This window comes from Oncorhynchus kisutch, linkage group LG17, assembly GCF_002021735.2.
Source record: "Oncorhynchus kisutch isolate 150728-3 linkage group LG17, Okis_V2, whole genome shotgun sequence".
NCBI lineage: Eukaryota > Metazoa > Chordata > Actinopteri > Salmoniformes > Salmonidae > Oncorhynchus > Oncorhynchus kisutch.
The window spans coordinates 43,496,279-43,519,657 of record NC_034190.2 but is presented as its reverse complement, the minus strand read 5'-3'; the positions used below and the strand labels follow the sequence as shown (position 1 = coordinate 43,519,657).

The 23,379-nt window shown below is 41.4% G+C and overlaps 1 protein-coding gene across 1 annotated transcript in view; it reads right to left on the bottom strand.

The window, feature by feature from the left end:
- Positions 1 to 23,379, bottom strand: part of LOC109907718 (metabotropic glutamate receptor 7) — a 126,127-nt gene that overhangs the window by 41,646 nt on the left and 61,102 nt on the right. The window contains exons 2-3 of the mRNA XM_020505863.2: positions 5,912 to 6,128; positions 455 to 590 (exon numbers count right to left, since the gene is read on the bottom strand). Coding sequence (XP_020361452.1) covers positions 455 to 590; positions 5,912 to 6,128 — 353 coding nt within the window. The remainder of the gene's footprint in view (positions 1 to 454; positions 591 to 5,911; positions 6,129 to 23,379) is intronic.

Below are 23,379 nucleotides of genomic sequence, written 5' to 3'. Positions count from 1 at the left end.
TTAAATGATTATTATGATTATGATTATGATTATTTATTTGTGTTGTTCCAAATGTCTGAATGAAAAATACAGTTAACTAACTAACTAACTAACTAACTAAATAGTGCAGAATGGTGCTTATTTTGGGGGGAGGGGCAGAAGGGGGGGGTTCGCCCAGGGAGACATACAAGCTAGAACCGCCACTGCTCAAAGGTATTGTAAATTAAATCATATCTGCTGCTTTGTTGTGATATTCCATATTCTCAGTTCTCCTCCTAGGCACGTTTCTGTTTGTGTTATTGGAGGCATATTTGTGTTACAGACACCCAGTGTGTGCACACACACAAAGGATCTGTCTGCGCCTCCAACCTGTCTTCAAGGTTTCTGCTATGAGATTAAAGAACTCGACTTGACATGTCATCAAAGCCCCTCAACAACATAGATGCATTCGGATGCTGTGTACTGAACTACACACCGTATGTCTTCTTCACTGGCAAAGATGATGACTGCCCGGGAGTGGTGCATATCCAGCAGTTGTTGGACGGCTTTGTCATAATCCTCTAGCTTGGGGTTGTGGGGAATTTTTAAAGACTGTGCGATGCAGATCCCACCTTTAATTCAGAGAGAGAGAGAGAGAGAAAGAAGGAGAGCTGATGAGACTTCTGGGATTTTTACCCACAGAGACACACACAGAGGCAAACACAGAAATATACACACACATATGAGAACACGTACACACGGACATGCACACACTTGAAACCCTCAAGTCAAGATCGTGTTAATCCTTTCTAATGGAAATATTGTTATTGTTTATTCATCCTCGCAATAGGATCTCTGTCTTTCCAAGATAGTTGAGTGAGAAAATATACATGTACTATACATCCCATTTACATTTGAGTCATAAATGCTGTGAGCTGAGTGGTTTACAGTAAGTGGTACATCACTGGGGATGAACAACAGCATGAAAATGAACAACTGAAAGAAAAACCCTCACAAATTAATAGTGGGATCCATTTCTTAATAGAGGGCTGTGGGTGAATAATTACAGGACAACAGAAGACCAAACCAATATGAAACTGTGTCAACAGGGTAGAAGGAACACATAAATACACTTTTCACACTTTGTGACCACAGATTCAAAAGTTGTCTCTTCCCCATTGACTTTTCATTTAACGTCATTATTAGACACACCACAATGGACAGTCAACCAATCAGATCTGGAGACAGGCTACACAAACAAGGAGGATATTGATATTGACAATGAATCATGTTCAGACAGGTCAGTGCTAATGAGTTTGTACAGGATGAAAGGTACTGATTGCTTCCGTGCGTCACTAAATAGGTATTAGATATTTGGCGAGCCGACCGTGACAGTCACCTCAAAGATATGGCCAAAACTTAGTTGGCAATTGTCCTTGAGGGAATATTAACACGGGCAATCATTTAACGTAATCCATGGTTGTCTGAATCTTAAATGAAGGGCCTGTAATATGACCTAATTTACTCCTGTCAAGAGTTAAAGGTCATCTTTAAATGTCGTCCCGTAGCTCTGTGTTGTGCTGAGGAAAACACTGGTGCTGGAGGAGAGACTGCAGCCACCATTTTGTGAGAAGAAAAACAAACAATAAGTTTGACAGATTTTTTGTCATCCTCGGCACACATTCATCAGCTCATTATGTAAATATAAAAATCAAATCATATCTTATTAAACAAATACCTTAATTGCATTCCGTCCGCTGGAGCAGATGTGAGAGCATGGGCCAACCTTTTCCAGCGGTTACTGTACTCATATAGAGTAAATGGACATTATTGTGCACCTGAAGACACACCATAGTTAGAACTAGATGATGAGCGGCAGTCTGGCTTGGTCCCGAGTTAACACCCAGGCTTCTCTATCCAAACCAATTAAAATTTCTCTGACTCAAGCACTCCTAATATCAGCTAACCTTTCCAACATTGGGTTGGTTTCCCTGAGTAGACAGAGAAATGGGAGGAATCTCCTAATTGGTCATCTGCTCAGACTCATTACTTTGATATAAACAGCTTTGAGCTTGCAGAAGAGAAACCACACCTCCATCTGTTTACTGGGCTACATCTAAAAAGAGCCCATCCCCCTCTTACTATCCCCACAGCAGCAGCCATAGACAGAATTAGAAAATATTGCTGATTCCCAGACAATATATCTCTACAAAGACAGTTAGGATGGCTCCTGTAATCCCCATAAGTGGACAGAACAAAAATGCTGAGCTCCTTTTGTAGCTTGTTAAATGCTTGGGGATTGGGCTCTCCTGTTAAAATGAAAAGGGCAGTCTGCTATTGTGGTGCATCTGTGGAGCTGTAGCAGCAGAGACAGAGGCAGCAGTAGCAGCAGCCGAAGGGTCTCATAGGGACACCACTACAGCTCCATTTCAGCACCGATATTCAACATGATTCTTCAGGGCTCTAGGGGTGCTTAATGCCACTGCTACAAACGAGGTTTACTTTTTGGGAAACTGTCTATGTGCCTGTCTGTCTGTCGCTGGGTATTACATGTAATGACGATTAATTCACCATAAAATGTAGATCTAGATTTTAGGGGCAATAAGAATATGCTTGTCACTGTCACAGCGTGTATGGGAAGCAGAGGCCACACTTGAAGCTGGAAGCGGACAGAGACATGGGTCATGGCAGACAGCCACTGATGAAGATAAGCAGCTTTTTGAGTGGTTTTCCTTTCTGAGCACCAGGCTTGAACATGCTGTGAGGACTAGACTGCCCCAAAGGCTGTAGACTGGCTGTGTGCTGTGCAGCCAAGGCTAAATTATTGAATGACTTGCAGAATTCCTCGTCAGTCGGCCAAGATGGGAAAACCAGGCAGAGCCATCAGAGCCAGAAGTCTACTGCCAGAACTCTGTGCTGTGGGTCTGAGTGCCTTCACCTGCCACTGGCAGAGTGTCTTATCTCTGGACATGAAAGAGAGAGAGCTCTCCATTCACACAGCAGACACTGGAATAAAGAGCAGTGCCATGTCTCTTTTGGAGAAGGAAATTATGACTCAGAGATAAATGCAGGGGATAACATAGAGTGGAGTGTTTTACTCCTCACACTGCTTTATGTGGCAAATTCAAATCCTACATATAGAAGATTCTAATTATTCGTTTTTTTTTTGTGAAATTAGAATCCTATGACATTTCAATGTGCACAATACTTAATTTCTATTATGATGGACCTACTGGTTGGTATCTACATTAAACATCCTCCCCCCATTCCAACTTGATGCTCCACATTTCCCAGTTTGGTTAATATATCACAGATAAAATAATGATTTAATTCATCAGGCTTCTGCTAGGTCTGGGCTACGTGCCACAGGTTGTGTGCTGCATGAACAGCTTCAAGTAGTCATCCCCATATCCCAAAATGGGGGGGGGGGGGATTAGACCGTGACTTTTCAGGAAACTCCCCTGAAATCCGGGAGGTTCCTAAAGGACTCAACACCCTCCCTACCCATTTTGCTCTGACCCCACCGCCCCTCCCGCAGAACTACCCCACCCCCGAGGGGGGATCCATAATTCTCCAATTATATTTATCACCTCCAGAGCAGAGGCAGAACTACTACAGGCTCCCTCCACTACCACTTTCCCCCCAATGAAGCTCCTCCCAATGCAGCTCAAGTGGGAGCCCTGCAGGAATGGAATGCCATTCCTACTCTGTACATGTGAGCCCCTTCCTTCATTCCTTCCTGATACCATATTCCATTCCACTGTCATGTTCACCCTAGAAGAGAGATGGGATGGCTGCAGGAGCACACTGTTCCAGTTTAAAAGGCTCATCTTACGAGAACACATCAAGCTTTTGGTCAAATACTGAGGGCAAGCCAGTGAAGTCACGTCTCACTGCAATATATTCAGAGTGTAAATTGACAGGTTTTTCTCAGTTCAAATAAGTGAAATGAAAACACGTCTGTGGCAGCATACTGCAATTCATTTAAGAGTGATGTCTGTGGGAGTATCTACTCCTCAAACACGCTTGCATGAGTCTGTTTATCAAAGAGCAAAAACAAACTCCATTGCTCCAGACCCAAGCCGAGGAAAACTAGATGAATCTTCCCTTGCTACACTTCTAAATAAAAGACAACTAATTCGCATAACTTAGCGTAGCAGCCGTAGAAAGACATCTGAGATGAGTCCCCGCGTCCATTTTTCAGGGGAAACGGAAGTTAGAATGAAAAAACTGTACATCGGTTACGAGGAGAGTGCATTCGCATGGAACTGAGAGGGTGGAAGACTACCCAAACAAGGGGGAAAGAGGAGAGTGGAAAACAGAAGAGATCAATACGAGCTGACCATCAATCTAGTCTCTACTCAGGGTAATGGGCGGCCATATTGCATTAGTCCGGTGGATGCTTGAAGTGGTGAAGCGAGAATGCTACTAATGCATCTGACATTTCACTCTCACCAAAAGAATAAGGAGCCCACAAAACATCTCATGGCCCTACAGATCAACTCAAACAATATACTGTCGTGTATTTAGGTCTGAATGTTGTTGTTGTTGTTTCTATGGCACCACTGCTGCTTCAGTGCAGATACAGTATGTTGCTTGCCGCAAGTGATCCTGCAACTAGCCCATTCTTTGATGTTATAAATATACAGAGTTATGTCATAATCTTAATCAATTATTGTATTCAAATCACAATGCCTAGAGTGTGCAAGGGCTTCCATTGAGGTAAATGATTGCTATTTGATTTGTATGGGAATACAAAACATTCCCTGACTGCAGCTCAATTGTAATGTATGAGTCAACAATAACAGCAATATTTTATCATTTCTAACCCCCTTGTCTGTGATATTTTTAAATTCAAGACAATAACATCAATAACATAATTTTGCCAACTCTATGCTGAGACACAAACACCAGTGAAGGAAATACAACGGAGAGAAAACAATCTGGTAGCTGCAGACCCACCGTGTGCATTGGAGGATTTAACAAGCTGAAATATAAACCCAGCCAAAATAACCCACTAAATCATCCAGACTTTTCTTCCCAATTCCATCTCAGTGTTCTACAGAGGCTCCTCCTGCAGCTGTTCTCTCCAGTGCCACAGCAGCCTCTTAAAGTTTTAATGAGTGATCAGACTACACATGAACGTGCACAGATTAAATATTCATGTCCGCTGGACTTCTGATCATCGCCCATGGGATATCGTTAGCTCTCTCCCTTTCAGAGGTTGGCATTCACTAGCATCACTCCTCGGTACCAAAGTTCGGAGATTGGTCGACAGGGATCTAGCTAGTAGGTGCAAATGGAAATGGATTGGGATCTGTAGAGATCAAGATGAGAATCAGGAAGTAACCTTGGTTCCCTTGGTACAGCACTATTGCCAGGGGAGGAGTTGTATGAATGCTGAACCGTGTAATTTCTTAGGCCAGATTATGAAATATGTAATCCTTTCTTAAAGCAGCACCTGTCACTTGGATGGAAATGGAATTGAGAGTTAACCCACACAACGAATATTGCCAGCACCCACAGAACAAACTCTTATATTGTTAGAACATATTTTACCCTAGGACACTCACAGAACTGAATGTCACTCACAGAGCTAGAAGTCACTATGTTAATTGTTGTCAAGCTAATTAATACTTCTTAATTTATTACAAAATATAATTGTCAGCATGGCATTTACAGCAAATTGTAGGTCCATAGTGATCCGAGATGGACAAAACAGCCTCCCCCTCACCCCCGCCCCCCTCTCCTCTCCAGCCTTTCAGTGTACTGCCCATCTCAAAACACTCACCTGTCGGTATGGGACCCTGGGTAAAAAAGGCTTAAAGAGGAACAACACTGCTCTAACTGTAATTGACGGCTACAGCACTTTGAGAAATAAATCCAAAACTAAATCGTGCCATAGTATCTTATCATTTACAGTAACATTTCCACTACTACTTCCATAACTCACCAGCCTCCTTGGAGATCTGTTGGAAGGTTTCCACACCCTTCTCTCCGTAGCTGCCCTCAGAGGCCACGGTGGACACATAGGTCCAGCCCAGGGCTCTGATGATGTCCACCATGGCTTGGACTTGGAATGAGTCTGGAGGAACCACCCGAGAGAAGAAGTCATAGCGCCTGTCATCACTCAGCTCCGGGGCCGTGGAGGCGTAGCTGATCTGAGGGATCTGATTGGAGGACAGAGAGGAAGTGATGTTTAATCCTCTATTGTTTAAGAGGGTGCAGCAACAGTATACATTATTCAACCCTATTCATTATATTTCTGTCTGCAACGTTCTGAATATTTTACCTCACTAAATACGCCTGACTAAATACACTTATTATTGGTGGTAGATGACGTGAGTTCCAAACAGACAGACAGTGAAAACCACTTTGAGACCAAGTAAAAAGCACTGTATAAAAGCAATTCATTATCATCATTATTACTATTAAGCTATTTATCATCATTTGAGATGTTCCCGGTTCCCTACAATTATCACAGACTGCTTGGCTCATCAAACCTCCGGTTGACTTTACAGGTGACGTGTAGCTAATTGAAATATCATGTGAAAAGAAAGGACATAACCCAGACACTTGCCATGTCCGAATACCCATACTTGCGTCCTAAATACTCATGTTTAAGTATGCGAAAAAAATCAGTTTAATAGTATGCAACATTTAGAAAATCAAGTATACTTTATATGCCCGGATGTCATACTCTTTTCGGCTTTGACAACAGCTGATCAATTAAATATGGAGATGCACTACCGAAATCAACGAATAACAGAAAACTACGCAATCGCGCATGACGCATTCTCAGTATGTGAAAATGTAGTATGTGAATTTTCAAAAATCTAGTATGGTTTAAATGCCAGGATGTTATACTCATTTAGGCTCTTCTTCTATTAGAATTTGATGCACACATTTGCATAATGATTGGAAGAGGTGGGCTTCGAGTGATAGGCCCTAGCTCTTTTCAAGTAGCCAAACCTCAAGTAGGCTACTAGCTTCTGCGGTGGTGTTCAAATGTAGGCTAAATAGTTCTTGTTCTCCTTAAAATGATCATGAGTATTGCATCGTAGGCTACTGTACATCTTTGAAAACAGAAGTCTTTTTTTTTTCAAAGTGGATTTCCCATTGAAAAGTGTTTTTATTCTCTTGGCCTTCGTCAGAGATTTGAAACAAAATACTACACAATCTTTTATTTCTGAATGTGTCGGCACCTGGGACTTTGGATGTGGATATGGATTGTTAAAGTTTTGTAGTACAGGATACCTATTTAATTATTTAATGTATGGATCAAACCTAAGCAGGCATTCTGGTCTCGTTACCAAAGATCAGTGCTTTAGTTTATTATGTACAGTAGCTATCCAGCGGTTCTGAATTTGCGATCCACTCGACTGTCCACGTGTTTTTGTGCAATAGCCTTTTGATTTGAACATTTAAACGTTTTGGTGAGTGCACTGACTATTTGATGTAAATTATACATGTTACAGCACTTTGGTTCCACTAATAAATATTTTGAAATGTAACCAAATTACCTGTTTCTGTCTTCAGTCTGTTGTAAATTGGCTACAGTATTGGTTGAATGTGATAGTCTGACTATAACTAGCCTATAGGCCTATAGGCCATTCCTTCTCAGAGTTTAGAGAAATTCATTGAATTGTAAATGAGCTATTATCAAGCTGGTTATTGTGGTACATGTCTGTTGATTTTGGAAAAACCCACCAGCACTCGGCCCCGCCCCACCTACTCAGGCAGTCAGGAGCCGCTACTGCGTTGCGGCCGTGGCATACTGCATACTTTTTTACAAAACGGTACGTGCTAAATAGTATGCGACGATGAGTACATAGTATGCACTTTAAGTATGTATACGCCAGTATGAGTATTCGGGAAATGGACACTGTTATCTCCTTATCTATACTCACCCCTCCTCACCGGTCCACAGTGGAATCATGATAATAATGAGTGTTCAGCAGCTACCTTGCATCACTCAGGTGGGCTGAGAGCAACACATTGATGTGGTTGTGTTACCCCATCACACCATCTAACCTAAGCCACTGCATGAATGCCATCCATTCTCATTAGGCTGACCAGAAGCAGCTGGACACTGGGAAAACAGGAGAATGAGGACACAGCAGCCCACTGATTGTGATTCCACAGACCCTGCCTCACACAGCTATATATATGAGATATAGTTGGATCCACAACTCAAAGGGGGTCAACTACATGAAGCAGACAAATAGGGGAACGGGAGGTCATGTTCAAGATAACTTAGTAAGTGTTGAATGGCCAAACGTACACGGAAGTACAAAATCAGTTGTAGTTGTAAGTCAATTACACAAATTCATAGGAAGGAATACTGTCAGATGTTAGTAGCTGAACCACTTCAGCACTCGCCAGAATTGAGTGTTCTGGGTCAAAAGGATGAGAAGGCAAAGTAATGGGAAAAGCGAACAAAAAATATTTGCATTTAAAACACAAGTGGGCTCACACACATCATCTCTCTCTCACCTTATTCCCCCCCCCCCCTCTCTCTCTCTCTCTCTAAAAGTATCTATTTTCAGTGTTTGATAGGATCTGTATCTCATCAATGTTGTTGTTGTTATAATGTGATGCACTCTGGCTCCCCAAAGGTCTTATACAGGTCTGATAGATTGTTGAGTCAGATCCCATCTTTCAGGAACAGGGCTTGAAAAAAAAAAGTTTTCTCTCCTGAGCTTTTTGCTGCAGGGAACGATTTAAGAATCAGAAAAAGGGTTGTGTGTTATTTCGGGAGCACAACCTTGATTTCCTCCATGTCTCTTGGCCTGTTGATATAATTATTCCACACCACTTATTCTGGGTCTAGGAATGTGTTAATCATTCCATCGCAATAATTTACTTTTCCAGAGCATGCTTTTTAATTAGCACTTTGACCTCCCTCTGAATAAAAGGGCTAAACCTTGAATCAGTAAATTCATGAAAGTGAGACAAAGAGCTTCCCACATTACTCCTACTATGAGACGCAGTGGGTATAAACGGTCTGTGATTAGGATTTCACACCTTTGCACCTCTCTCTGCGCCAGCTAATGGACTACAAATTAAGCGAGATGCCTGTTTGTAATAAAAACAATTGTTAATGGTTTTAAAAACAATTCTTATACACGCAACAGTTGGACAATGGATATAGACTTCAGACATTTTGAATTTGTAAAATCCATCAAATATTGACTGAATTATTATTAAAGCATAAAAAATAAAAAATAACATTTTAATGCCATGGATAAATAATGGAGTTCAGGGATTTTGGTGGGAATTCAGGTATTATATTTACTGTAACATTTCAAATGTGTTCTTAGAATGCACTCATATATACATTTTCTAATGGTATCAGGTGTTCTTTGAATGTTTTGTGTTTAAATGAAGAAAATAATGTGTCCCTCATTTGCATCAATACACTGGCTGGATTTACATATAAAGACATTAAACACAAAGGGGTGGAACACATGCTCTTTCTTGGCCCACAGTACCAGCACTCACCTGCACTGTCTAGGCTGCTTCATTAATTACTGTTGTTGTCATGTTCTATTGCATAATTCAACAAGTGTGCCAATAGCAGGATACCCTAAGATCAAAAATCAACATGCTTGGCTCTAGATTACACACAACACATCTACAGTATATATACTTTACATTGTCTGTGTTGATCAGACATAATATCACTATAATCTGAGTGTTAATTTGCCGAAGTTGCTTTCATTTCAGAGCATCTTTAAACATTTCAACTGTATTAAATGATACATTTTTTTAATTTCACAAAACAATGACCACCCATCAAATTAAAGCTATCTTTCTTCTCTTTCGTGTGATGCTAGTATTGAGATGATGCGTTAAATCACTGATGAAGCTTTAGCGTTTTTACAAATGCAACAGAAAGACAATGTATTCCATTGAGTCCATTTCGGCCATTACTGAAATGTGTTTGACAGGTCATTACAGTATTTCTGAGGTCATAACAACAACAACAAACGACAGGCACAAGCAAGAGTATAAAAGAGTTGCAAAAGTAAAATTAAACCAATCAATTCAGCAAGATCTAAGTGACAAGATGGCTGAAAAAGAGACAGATCTTCATATAGGCGGGGCATGCGCATTGCTAAATGTACATCTACTGTGTGAAATAGAGGGATTCAATTTACAATCATTTGGAGCATTAGTACTTCCTCCTCCGTGTATCATAGGAGCAAAAGATAAACTTGAATTACGCTTGTCACTATTCTGCTTCATCAAGTCAAGCAGATTTTCTTTAACAATAAGCTTTGTAACTCTCCCATTGATCAGACTGTTCTGAGCACTCTTTCTATTAGAGGTGTTTTCAATAGACTTTGCATCCTCAATATTGTATCTGTCTCCAATTTCCCATTAATTACCTGCACAACCCATAGAAAAAAAACAGCCTACTCTAAAATACTCAATCCACCTCCTGCCCTTGCTGATGTCTGACTGTGATAAGATGACTCATAGGGTCTCTAAAGTACAGTTGACCCTGTTGCACATAACAATGCATAATCGCATTTCTCCATTCTCTCAGTCCCACCAGAGATAAGGTAGTGTAGAGATTGCCTCCCATGCAGGCAGTTTAGACCAGGGGTGGGCAACTCTGTTCCTGGAGTCACGCAGGCACTGCATGATTTTGTTCCAACTCAGCACCACACAGGGCCAACTGGGCTAATTGATCAATTCAGTGATTGCCTACATTCAACTCACCTGGTCTTCCAGGTTGGTTAGAACAAAAACATGAAGTGCCTGCGACACTCTAGGTCTAGGGTTGCCTACCCCTGGTCTAGACCATAACCCAAGCACAATTAACATCTAAATTAATTGAACATGAGAATTTGAACTCAGGCCCAGAAGCGAGGAAAAAAAGAAGATTAAAGAAGACAATGCCCCCTTTTCAGCATCACAATTAACCTGAGCTGATGTCATCTGCACTATGGATCAGAGTTAGGATTGCTATTGGTAATCGCTTGGCTTGCTCTTAAATGTATCTTGGCTGACAGGATCAATGAAAGGAAAACACAGAAGTCTGTTATAGGGAACACTTTTATTGATTTACCAACGCAAAGTGTTGCCTACCTCTCTGAATAAGAATCTAAAAAGAGAAAAGGAAGGGTGAGGAGAGAGGGGGTAGCTGAGAGCTGAGAGAGAGTGAGCTGAAAGAGAGATAAAGTGGGAGAGAGCTGGGAGTGAAAACGAAGCAATGAGAGAAAGAGCAAAAGAGAGAGGGAGAGCTGAGAACGGTGCGACAGGTACAGAAGAGATGGAAATAAAGGAAGAGAGAGGTCCAATCGGCTTACTGACATTAAATGAGATTTTTCAACCGGCGTGTTTATAAGGAAAGGTGACTAAGTGGGGTTACTGTGTAAAGGTTAGACCCGTTTACTTCAGAAGGAATGTGGTGTGAAGTAAATTAGTGCGGCTTGCCCTTTCCACTGTTATTTCACATACTGCTGGCAACAAAGCAACGAGGTGGACATTTCTAAAGACTTTAGCGGTTACATTGGGAAAACATTTGTATTGACTGAATATAGAGTCACATCCAGAATTATTGGCATCCTTGATAAAGATACTGTACAGAATACTGAACAGCTGCTACAGAAACATGCTCCACTGAGCCGTTCTGGTTCACACAAGCCAGATAAAGATAAAGATGAGCAAAGAAAACTGTATAAAATAAATCATACAAATTCTGAACTATATCGTATGCTCCTAAAATTGGTGAATTATAGTATTTTACATTAATGCAATTTGCTCAGAGAAAGATATCATTTTGGTGTTAAAACTATTGCCACTTGCAAGGAAAACAGCACAGCCTTTTTCTAATATGTTTTATTAGATTGAAGAACACAGTGGGAGGGATCTTAGAACAGTCCTTCATACAGAATATTTCGGTCTGCTCTTATGGACTGCCCACTTCAATTAAAACCATCAACGGGGTCTGGAGGCTGAGATGACCATTGCAAAATGTAGATTTTTTGGGGGCAATTAGAAATTTCTTTGTGGGCTTGAGGTTATTATCTTGCTTGAAGGTCCACTTGTGGCGAAGTTTCAGCCTCCTGGCAGAGGCAACCAGTTTTTTCGCTAAAATGTCCTGGGACATGGTAAAGTTCATGATGTTGTTTACCATAACAAAGGGTCCAGAACCAGTGGAAGCAAAACATCCCTATTAGAGTACCTTGCAAAAGTATTCATCCCCTTTGTGTTTTTCATATTTTGTTGCATTACAACCTGTAATTTAAATGTATTTTTATTTGGATTTCATGTAATGGACATACACAAAATAGTCCAAATATGGCACCACAACAAACCTGCCAAGAGAGGGCCGCCCACCTAAACTCAAGAACCAGGCAAGGAGGGCATTAATCAGAGAGGCAACAAAGAGACCAAATGGAAGAGTGCCAGAAAAAAGCCATTGTGTAAAAGAAAAAAATAAGTAAACACGTTTGGTATTCGCCAAAAGGCATGTGGGAGACTCCCCAAACATATGGAAGAAGGTACTCTAGTAAGATGAGACTAAAATTGAGCATTTACACAGGGAAATTCTTGAGGGAAACCTGTTTCAGTCTTCCAGAGATGAAGGTGTCACGCTCTGATGTGTTTCACCTGTTCCTGTGATTGTCTCCATCCCCTCTAGTTGTCGCTTATTTTCCCCAGTGTATTTATCCCTGTGTTTCCTGTCTCTCTGTGCCAGTTTGACTTGCATGTTAGTCAAGTCAACCAGCATGTTTTTCTCATACTCCTTTTGCTATTCTCTTTTTGATAGTCTTCCTGGTTTTCACCCCTGATTGACTCTGGAATACTTTCCCGCCTGCCTGATCATCCTGCCTGCCCTGACCTTGATTCTGCCTGCCCTTCTGTAACTTTTGGACTCTGAACTGGTTCTGACCCTTTTGCCCCACCATGACCATTCTTTTGCCTTACCCTACTGGATTAATAAATATTGTAAGACTCCAACCATCTGCCTCCTGTGTCTGCATCTGGGTCTTGCCTTGTGTCATGATAGGAGGTTCACCTTCCAGCAGGACAACGACCTTAAGCATACTGCTAAAGCAACACTCAGGTGGTTTAAGGGGAAACATTTAAATGTCTTGGAATGGCCTAGTCAAAGCCCAGACCTCAATCCAATTGAGAATCTGTGGTATGACTTAAAGATTGCTGTACACCAGCGGAACCCATCAACCTTGAGGGAGCTGAAGCTGTTTTGCCTTAAAGAATGGGCAAAAATCCCACTGGCTAGATGTGCCAAGCTTAAAGAGACATACCCCAAGAGACTTGCAGCTGTAATTGCTGCAAAAGGTGGCTCTACAAAGTATTGACTTTGGAGGGGTGAATAGTTATGCACGCTGAAGTTTCCAGTTTTTTTCTTATTTCTTGTTTGTTTCACAATAAAAAAATATTTTGCATCTTCAAAGTGGTAGGCATGTTGTGTAAATCAAATGATACAAACCCCCCCCCCCCAAAAAAAACTATTTTAATTCCAGGTTGTAAGGCAACAAAATTGGAAAAATACTACGGAGGGTGAATACTTTCGCAAGCCACTGTACATCAAAGATCCACCACCATATTTTACAGTACGTTATTTTCTGCATAGGCATCCTTCTTTCGACGCCAAACCCACCACTGGTGGGTGCGTGGCAAAAGAGCTCTATTTTCATTTTATTTGATCATAACACCGGTTCCAATCAAAGTGCCAATGCCATTTTGCAAACTCATTGCGTTTACATTTGCTGGTTGCTCGCAATAAAGATTTGTTTTCTGTCAACCCTTCCAAAGAGCCTATTGGAATGTTGGTTGTGTTTATTTATTCATTTGGAGACTTGGTGACCCATAGGGCGGCGCACAATTGGCCCAGCGTCATCCGGGTTAGGCCGTCATTGTAAAAAAGAATTAGTTCTTAACTGACTTGCTAGTTAAATTAAAGGTTAAATAAGATTAAACAAAGTTCTGTATTTCTCCTACTTGGGCAGTTGGATTTTTCTTCTACTCCTTAATTGCTGCCCTGATAGTGGTATTCCGGCTTAAATTTTTTTTAAATGTATTCATAGCCTGATTTATGAAAATAAACAAGATTTGAAGATTTGTCTCTTTGATTGTGAGTTCTTTGCCTTTTCCCATGGTGATGGATGACAAAGGGATTTTATAGGAAGCCATGGAAGGCCACAATACAGTTCCTTAAGCTGAGGTTCATTTTAAAAAGTAGAACGCTCATGCAGATGTCATTTTATTTTTAAGAATCTTTTGACACTTATCTTTTTGAGAGAAAAAACAACATTACTTTTATTAAACAAAATCTCTTTCTCTGAGCAATTGTATTAATATAAAATTCTATAATTTCCCAATTTTTGTAAGCATAAGATATAGCTCAGAATTTGTATTATTTATTGCATAGTCTTTTTTGCTCATCTTTATGAAGGGTACAACTCATTTTGGATGTCTGTATAGATAAGAACATTAATTTTGAGCGAGGGGAGGGATGTTTATTTTCTATTTAAAAAAATGTATCAATTCTTGCACTTGACTTTTGTGTCTTCAATGTGCATATTGCACATTCTCTCATGCCTATTTCCCATTCTCTCATGCCTATTGCTCAATCGCTCATGCCAATTGCTCATTCTCTCTCATGCATATTGCTCATTCTCTCTCAAGCATATTGCTCATTCTCTCATAGCTATTGCTCATTCTCTCTCATGCGTAGCGCTCATTCTCTCATGCCGATTGCTCATTCTCTCTCATGCATATTGCTCATTCTCTCTCATGAAGGATGAACCATGCATGGCCCAATGAAAAATTATTTGCAAAACATGGGTAGCATATGCTACATAGCTACAGTATGATTCTTTGAGTAATGGCAACCATCTATCTCTGCTATCACACAAGTGAATATGTTATTGTCTCCAGAGATACAATGCACAACAGAACAACTCAATGGATAACAGAGTGGGCAGTGCATACTCTCAGGGACTCTTAATCAAACCCGATCCTGTATGTAAACCAAAGCCCATCATTCAGATGGAGAATCATGATCTCAGATAGAGAGCCACCCTTAGTGTTAAAACCATTGAGATCTGTCACCATAACTCAGGACTTAGCCACAGAAACTTGGACCGTGTCCAGGCGGGATTTAGTCTGCATTTCTCACAGAGTTACTCATAGGAAAAACTCAAAACTTCCTGTGACAGGAGCTGAAATGTTTCCCCTAAATAGAGCTCGCCAACTTGTAGTCCTAAAAAACAGAAATTAGTTACCTCTGGTTCGTTCAGCCATTCCCCCATCTAGATGTGTGAAGGTTAGTGTCTTTTCGGTAGGGAATCTAATTGTCCATCAATTATGACATTTCTGGGAGTGTGTAAACTTGTATTTTTAATACAACATCATTTTTGTATGTTCTCTATAGATATGTACAATAAACCAATTTGGCACATTTGGGAAGACTTGATACAACATTTTGAACAGTAATGCAATGGCTCATTGAATCAGTCTAAAACTTTGAGCTTAGACTCCTTAAATAGGGTTGCAAAGGGTCGGAAACCTTCTGGAAATTTTCCATGGGAAGTTAAGCCCGGGAATTTGGGGAATTTTGCAAAAATTCATTAAAAAAGCTGGCTTATAACAGTTAACCTTTTGCACGCCCAATTCTTCAGTTTTTGATTTGTTAAAAAAGTTTGAAATATCCAATAAATGTCGTTCCACTTCATGATTGTGTCCCACTTGTTGTTGATTCTTCACAAAAAAAATACAGTTTTATATCTTTATGTTTGAAGCCTGAAATGTGGCAAAAGGTCGCAAAGTTCAAGGGGGCCGAATACTTTCGCAAGGCACTGTAAGAGCACCACATTGAAGCTGCCCAGCAACACCCATTAGGGTGGTGTTGTCATCATGTTTGACAGTCTCCTGGAGGGGAAGGAGTCTCTTCAAGAAATGATTATATCACAGTCTGTTGATATGGACAGCCCCATCAAGAGGATCCTCTTGGATGATGTATTTTGGGAGAGAGTGGTAAAACAGCCTGAAACTACTGAAACCTATAGCATTACCCATTGCATGGATTGAGGGAGACAATGCCATCCTGTCTGATGTTTAAACTCTGCTTTCAGATGTAAGAGAAGAAATTATGCCCTGCCCACATCACTGTTGCTCCAAGCAGAGGAAACTGCAGTTCTGAAATACATCAAAAAGCATGAAGACTTCTGCCTGAAGCCCATACATGCCGCACAATACATGTTGGATCCCAAGTATGCTGGTAAGAGATCAACAAGGCCTATGGTGTCATCACTACTGTGTCTCGCCACCTTTTCCTCGATGAGGGTAAAGTTCTTGGCAGTCTTGTGAAGTACACTTCCAAGCAAGGGCTTTGGGATGGAGATGCAATATGGCAGACATGCCATCATATTTCATCAGCCACCTGGTGGAAGGGACTTTGTGGATCTGAGGCTTTTTCCCCTGTTGCCTCCATCATCCTCCAAATCCCACCAACATCAGCCACATCAGAGCGCAACTGGTGCTTGTTTGGGAACACACACACCAAAGCACGCAACAGGCTGACCAATACAAGGGTTGAAACATTGGTGGCCATCCGGGCAAATTTGAGGCTTTTTGAGCCTGACAAGGAGCCATCCTCAACAAGTTTGGAAAGTAACTGTGAAGATGAGGCCTCAGAGTCTGATGTTCAAGAGGTGGACATTGAGGAGGTCCAGGGAGAAGACATGGAAGCCTGAGATGAAGGCAACCAAAGCTTTATAGACTCTCATTTTACAGATGTATGTTAAAAACTTTTTGGGGAGATAGGATGGATCGTTGGGGATCATTCAATATTCCCTTTCTTTTGTTGTTCAGTGAAATTATCCCATGTGAAGAGTCAACTAATTTAATTCAAGTTAAATTCATAACTAAATCGTTTTTTATTATTTCTATTGGAAGGAGTTAATCATTTGCAATTATGTCTACTTATGATAAGGTAAAATGTTTATGTTTCTGTCTCCATATGATATGGTAATCCAATGCAAAACACATATACATTTAAATGGTATTACTATTAATTTGCATATATTTCCATAAATTCCCATATATTCCCGTTAATTCCAATATATTCCCGTTAATTCCCATGGACATTTTCCACCTCTGAATATACCCCAAAATGTGCGACCCTACTCCTAAGTAATTATTGGCCTTTCTCTTTCTCTTTCAAAGATGATTGTATTATCTTTAACCAGATCTAATGTGTTATATTCTCCTACATTAATTTCACACTTCCACAAACTTAAAAGTGCTTTCTTTCAAATGGTAATAAGAATATGCATATCCTTGCTTCAGGTCCTGGAGCTACAGGCAGTTAGATTTGGGTATGTCATTTCAGGCAAAAAAAAATAAAAAGGGTCCGATCCTTAATTAACGTGACCTTTATGAATTATATCGTGTATGTGCTTTATGTGCTTTTTTTTTGCTTACATAAACACTTAACCCTTTAGTTCAAACTTGTGCCCCCTCAGTTTTATCAAAAAATATTAAATAATTGAGTAACATATCTCCGCTGCGTTTTGTCAGCACAATGGACAAAGTTAGCCGTACGGTGTGTAGGGGGGCTATGGAAAGCCACTGGGGCGGTTAGGTATGACACCTTCGGGTTTCCATAAAATGTGTGAAAAAATCTTCTAATTTCTGTGGTAGGCTAAGGCTAAGTGTTGTCTGTAGCTTGTGAGGTGTGGAAACAACTTTTATGAATTTTGTCTTGCTGCTTTTTGTTCTATGCTGCTCTGTCTGTATGCTACGTCTTGCTTGTCCTATGTTGTTCTGTCCGTATTTGTCCTTGCTTGTACTATGTGTAATATTTCATTTATAAGGGCGGGGTTGGGCTCTGGAGAACTGTCTCCTTCCTGCTCCTCTGCTGTTCCTGAGCAGGGGTGCTCTGCAGGAGTGTCTGCCCTATGATGGTGTGTGTGAGGTTTTCATCCCGACACTGACCGACTCTGAATTGATTATGACCTGGTGAGAAGAGGGTGTGCTCTGATCTTTTCCCCAGGCTTGGAGAGAAAATGACTGCGCCGCAAAATGTTCCTGGGTGTGGCATGGAAGTTGTTTCACTGCTGGGCGGTATGGAGACAACCCCGGTGTCCACTGTACATTATGCGGGAGAGAATGCTCCCTTAGTGCCCCAGCATCACCAAAAGATTAGTGGACAATGTTTAGGACCTGGGTAAAGTGTTAATCTGCCTTGGGGCAAATGCTATGAAGTTCCTTTATTTACTCTGCCAATCTACATTCACCAAATGGACATGCCATGTTGGCCAATATGTATCATGTACCCAGTGCTCATTTGGAATGTGCCATTCTGTCTTGCTGTCACATGTCCATTAGTTTGGGTAGTGTGCGATTAAGGGGGGTGGTTAGAAAATACTGAACCGTAAGTTGAAGGAAAAGTGACAACTGCTACATCTTGATATATATATATATATCTGTTAAGTTCTGGGACACTGGAAAGTCCATGGAGAAAAAGAGCACCTCCTCCCAGCTGCCCACTGCACTGAGGCTAGGAAACACTGTCACCACCGATAAACCCACTATAATTGACCATTTCTATAAGCATTTTTCTACGGCTGGCTATGCTTTCCACCTGGCTACCCCTACCCCGATCAACAGCCCTCCACCCCCCACAGCAACTCGCCCAAACCTCCCCACTTCTCCTTCACCCAAATCCAGATAGCTGATGTTCTGAAAGAGCTGCAAAATCTGGACCCCTACAAATCAGCCGGGCTAGACAATCAGGACCCTCTCTTTCTAAAATGATCTGCCGAAATTGTTGCAACCCCTATTACTAGCCTGTTCCACCTCTCTTTCGTACCATCTGAGATTCCCATAGATTAGAAAGCTGCCGCGGTAATCCCCCTATTCAAAGGGGGGGACACTCTAGACCCAAACTGTTATAGACCTATATCTATTCTACCCTGCCTTTCTAAGGTCTTCGAAAGCCAAGTTAACAAACAGATTACCTTCTCCGCTATGCAATCTGATTTCAGAGCTGGTCATGGGTGCACCTCAGCCACGCTCAAGGTCCTAAACGATATCATAACCGCCATCGATAAGAGACATTACTGTGCAGCCGTATTCATCGACCTGGCTAAGGCGTTCAACTCTGTCAATCACAACAATCTTATTGGCAGACTCAACAGCCTTGGTTTCTCAAATGATAGCCTCGGCTGGTTCACCAACTACTTCTCTGATAGAGTTCAGTGTGTAAAATCTGAGGGCCTGTTGTCCAGACCTCTGGCAGTCTCTATGGGGGTGCCACAGGGTTCAATTCTTGGGCCGACTCTCTTCTCTGTATACATCAATGATGTCGATCATTGTAACAAGTTTCTTCTTCCTCCTCTGAGGAGGAGTAGGAGAGATCGGACCAATGTACAGCGTGGTAAGTGTCCATATTGATAATTTATTATCACGATAAAACTAAACAAAATAACAATGGAGAATGAACAAAACGAAACAGTCCTGTCTGGTGTAGACACAAAACAGAAAACAATCACCCATGAAACACAATAGAAAACAGGCTCCCTAAATATGGTTCTCAATCAGGGACAACTATTGACAGCTGCCTCTGATTGAGAACCATACCAGGCCAAACACAGAAATAGCAAATCATAGAAAAACTCACATAGACAAAGCATCCAACAAAGCACCCAACTCACGCCATGACCATACCCTGACCATACTAAAACAAAGAACTAAGGTCAGAACGTGACACTCTTGCTGCTGGTGATTCTTTGATCCACCTCTCTAAACATCTCCAATCCAAAATTAAATCTAGAATCGGCTTCATCATTCATGGCAGCATTCATCATTCACTCATGCTGCCAAACATACCCTTGTAAAACTGACCATCCTACAGATCCTCGACTTCAGCGATGCCATTTACAAAATAGCCTCCAACACTCTAATCAACCAATTGTATGCAGTCTATCACAGTGCCATCCGTTTTCTCACCAAAGCCCCATATAGTGCCCACCACTGCGACCTGTACGCTCTCGTTGGCTGGCCCTCGCTTCATACCCGTCGCCAAACCCACTGGCTCTTCCAATCTCTTCTTCCAGTTCTCTGCTGCCAATGACTGGAACAAACTGCGAAAATCACTGAAGCTGGAGACTCTTACCTCCCTTACTAGCTTTAAGCACCAGCTGTCAGAGCAGCTCACAGATCACTGCACCTGTACATAGCTCATCTGTAAATAGCCCATCCAATCTACCTCATCCCCATTTGTATTTATTTCTTTATCTTGCTCCTTTGCACCCCAGTATCTCTACTTGCACATTCATATTTTTCACATTCTACCATTCCAGTGTTTAATTGCTATATTGTAATTACTTCGCCACCATGGCCTATTTATTGCCTTTACCTCTCTTATCCTACCTCATTTGCACATGCTGTATATAGATTTTTCTACTGTAAACTTGAATGTATGTTTGTTTATTCCATGTGTAACTCTTTGTTGTTGTATGTGTCAAACAGATTTGCTTTATCTTGGCCAGGTCGCAGTTGCAAATGAGAACTTGTTCTCAACTAGCCTACCTGGTTAAATAAAGGTGAAATATAGATACTTAAAAAAAATGTGTAATTTAAAATGTAAAGACCAGAATAAGGGGAGGGGTGGGTGGGGAAGACGTGCTATAGGCACATCTCTCTCCACTATTGCGCACTGGCTCCAGCCAATAAGTGCACACTATTTGTTTCATTGTCTCAATTGTTTCTTCAATGTTTATCAATGCTCTGTGAAATATACACTCACTTGCCAGTTTATTAGATACAAACATTATGTATTCTACAATTTGTCGGAAACATTCCACAGGGATGTTAGTCCATGCTGACGCAAAGGCATCATGTCGTTGCTGCAGAGAGGACGGCGGGACAGTCATGCTGCTAACAGCCCATTCCATCTCATCCAAAATATGCTCTATTGGGTTGAGGTCTGGGGACTGTGCAGGTCACTCAAGTAAACTTAACTCACTGCCATGTTCTAGGCGATACTTTTCCACAACTTAATTGTCCATTGTTGGTGATCGAGTGCCCATTGGAGCCGCTTCTTCTTGTTTTTAGCTGATAGGAGTGGAACACTGGTGGTCGTCTGCTGCAATAGACCATCCATGACAAACATCGACGAGTTGTGAGTTCTGAGATGCTGTTCTGCACACCACTGTTGCACTGCGCCATTAGTTGCCTGTTTGTTGCCCGCCTGTTTGCTTGTACGATTCTTGCGATTCTCATTCGACCCCTCTCATCAACAAGCTTTTTTGCCCACGGGACTGCAGCTGACTGGATATTTTTTGTTTGTCACACCATTCTCAGTAAACCCTAGGCACTGTCATGCGTGAAAAGCTCAGGAGGGAGGCCGTTTCTAAGATAGTGGATCCAGCACTCCTTGCACCGACGATTATACCATGCTCAAAATCGCTTCAGTCACTCGTCCAATCGAACAGTAAATTAATGCCTTGATGCCTGTGAAGTTATTGTTACTCCCAACATATTACCCCATTTATTTAGAATAATTGATTGCGTACATTTTGATAATTCAAAAAATATAATATACATTCATACCATTCTCATTCTCCAAATGGAAACATTGTTTAGAGAGCCAGTGAGCAAACACTTGTGATAAAGAACATTTGGTTTATTTATTTACATTTTCAAATTCACTGTCAATTTCTTTGTTGTCTTTGTTTGGAGAGCATGTTCAGTTTCTCCGTCATGTTTTATGTTATGTGAACACGCGCTCTTTAGTGTGCATAAATATACACTACATGACCAGAAGTATGTGGACACCTGCTCGTCAAACATCTCATTCCAAAATCATGGGCATTAATATGGAGTTGGTCCCCCCTTTGCTGCTGGGGTTAAGGTCAAGGCTCTGTGCAGGCCAGTCAAGTTCTTCCACACCAATCTCGACAAACCACTTCTGTATGCACCTCACTTTGTGCATGGGGGCATTGTCATGCTGCAACAGGAAAGGGCCTCCCCAAACTGTTGCCACAAAGTTGGAAGCCCAGAATCATCTAGAATGTCATTGTATGCTGTTTTCCCTTCATTGGAGCCTAGCCCTCATCATGAAAAACAGTCCCAGACCATTATTCCTCCTCCATCAAACTTTACAGTTGGCACTATGCATTGGGGCAGTTAGCGTTCTCATGGCATCTGCCAAACATAGATTTGTCCATTCGGACTCCCAGATGGTGAAGCGTGATTCATTACTCCAGAGAATGCCTTTCCACTGCTCCACTGCTGTTTGGTATTGTGCATGGTGATCTTAGGCTTGTGTGCGTGCGGCTGTTCGACCATGGAAGCCCATTTCATGAAGCTCCCAACAAACAGTTTTTGTGCTGACATTGCTTCCAGAGGCAGTTTGTAACTCGGTAGTGAGTGGTGCAACCGAGGACAGAACATTTTTATGCTCTACACGCTTCAGTGCTCGCCGGTCCCTCTGTGGCCTAACACTTTGCTGCTGAGCCATTGTTGCTCCTAGATGTTTCCACTTCATAATAACAGCACTTACAGTTGACCGGGGCAGCTATGTTAATTGTGATATAGTGTTATATATGCAGAATTCAATATAATACCAATGCAATAACCCCCCCAAAATGTGCCACCTCAGTGATTTCAATTGACCCCTTAGTCACTTTATCTTTCCGCCGGGTTCAGCGTCAGCTGATGAAGATTATTTCATGGAACAAAACGTATAAGATCTCCTAAGCCTGTGTTTACCACAAACCATATTTACGGCATTTATTTCCCCATAGGCTTTGTCCAACGAACCATGGCAGAGTTAGTGCCTACCAAAATACGCCATTACTATTGCTCGCTATAGATTTAACTAGAGAGATGACAGTTTCTATTTATTGCATGTTTAGATATTTTCCGTCAGCCTGGCTGCGCTGTTAGGGTGACAGTCTCTGTGGCGATAGCAGAACTGACAGAGGGTTCTCTGACAGAGCGAACTCTGGCATGCTGTTTGTGGCCAAATGCCAGGGCACACACTTCACCACACTGCAGCGGCACACTGGGCACTGGGTATAGGATATGGACAAGAAAGCATCTGGGACCACATTCATCATATAATTAGCAAAACAAGACAATCAATTAATTAGTATTTTTAATTAGAACATATTGTTTTGATGTTGACAGTGATATGAAGTCATGGCAGCTGAAGAACTGCAAAGTTAATCAATGTAAAATGCAAATGACATAGGACCTCTACAGAGTAAAACAAACTGTACAGTATAGAACATTATGTCTGCAGTGTAAAATATAATATGCACTTACAAAGATATGTAGCTGTTATCATATTTATTTTAAAGTACTTCCTGATAGATCAAAGGGACAGCTGAAAACAGAAGGCTACTAGCAAAGAGGGATTAGGCA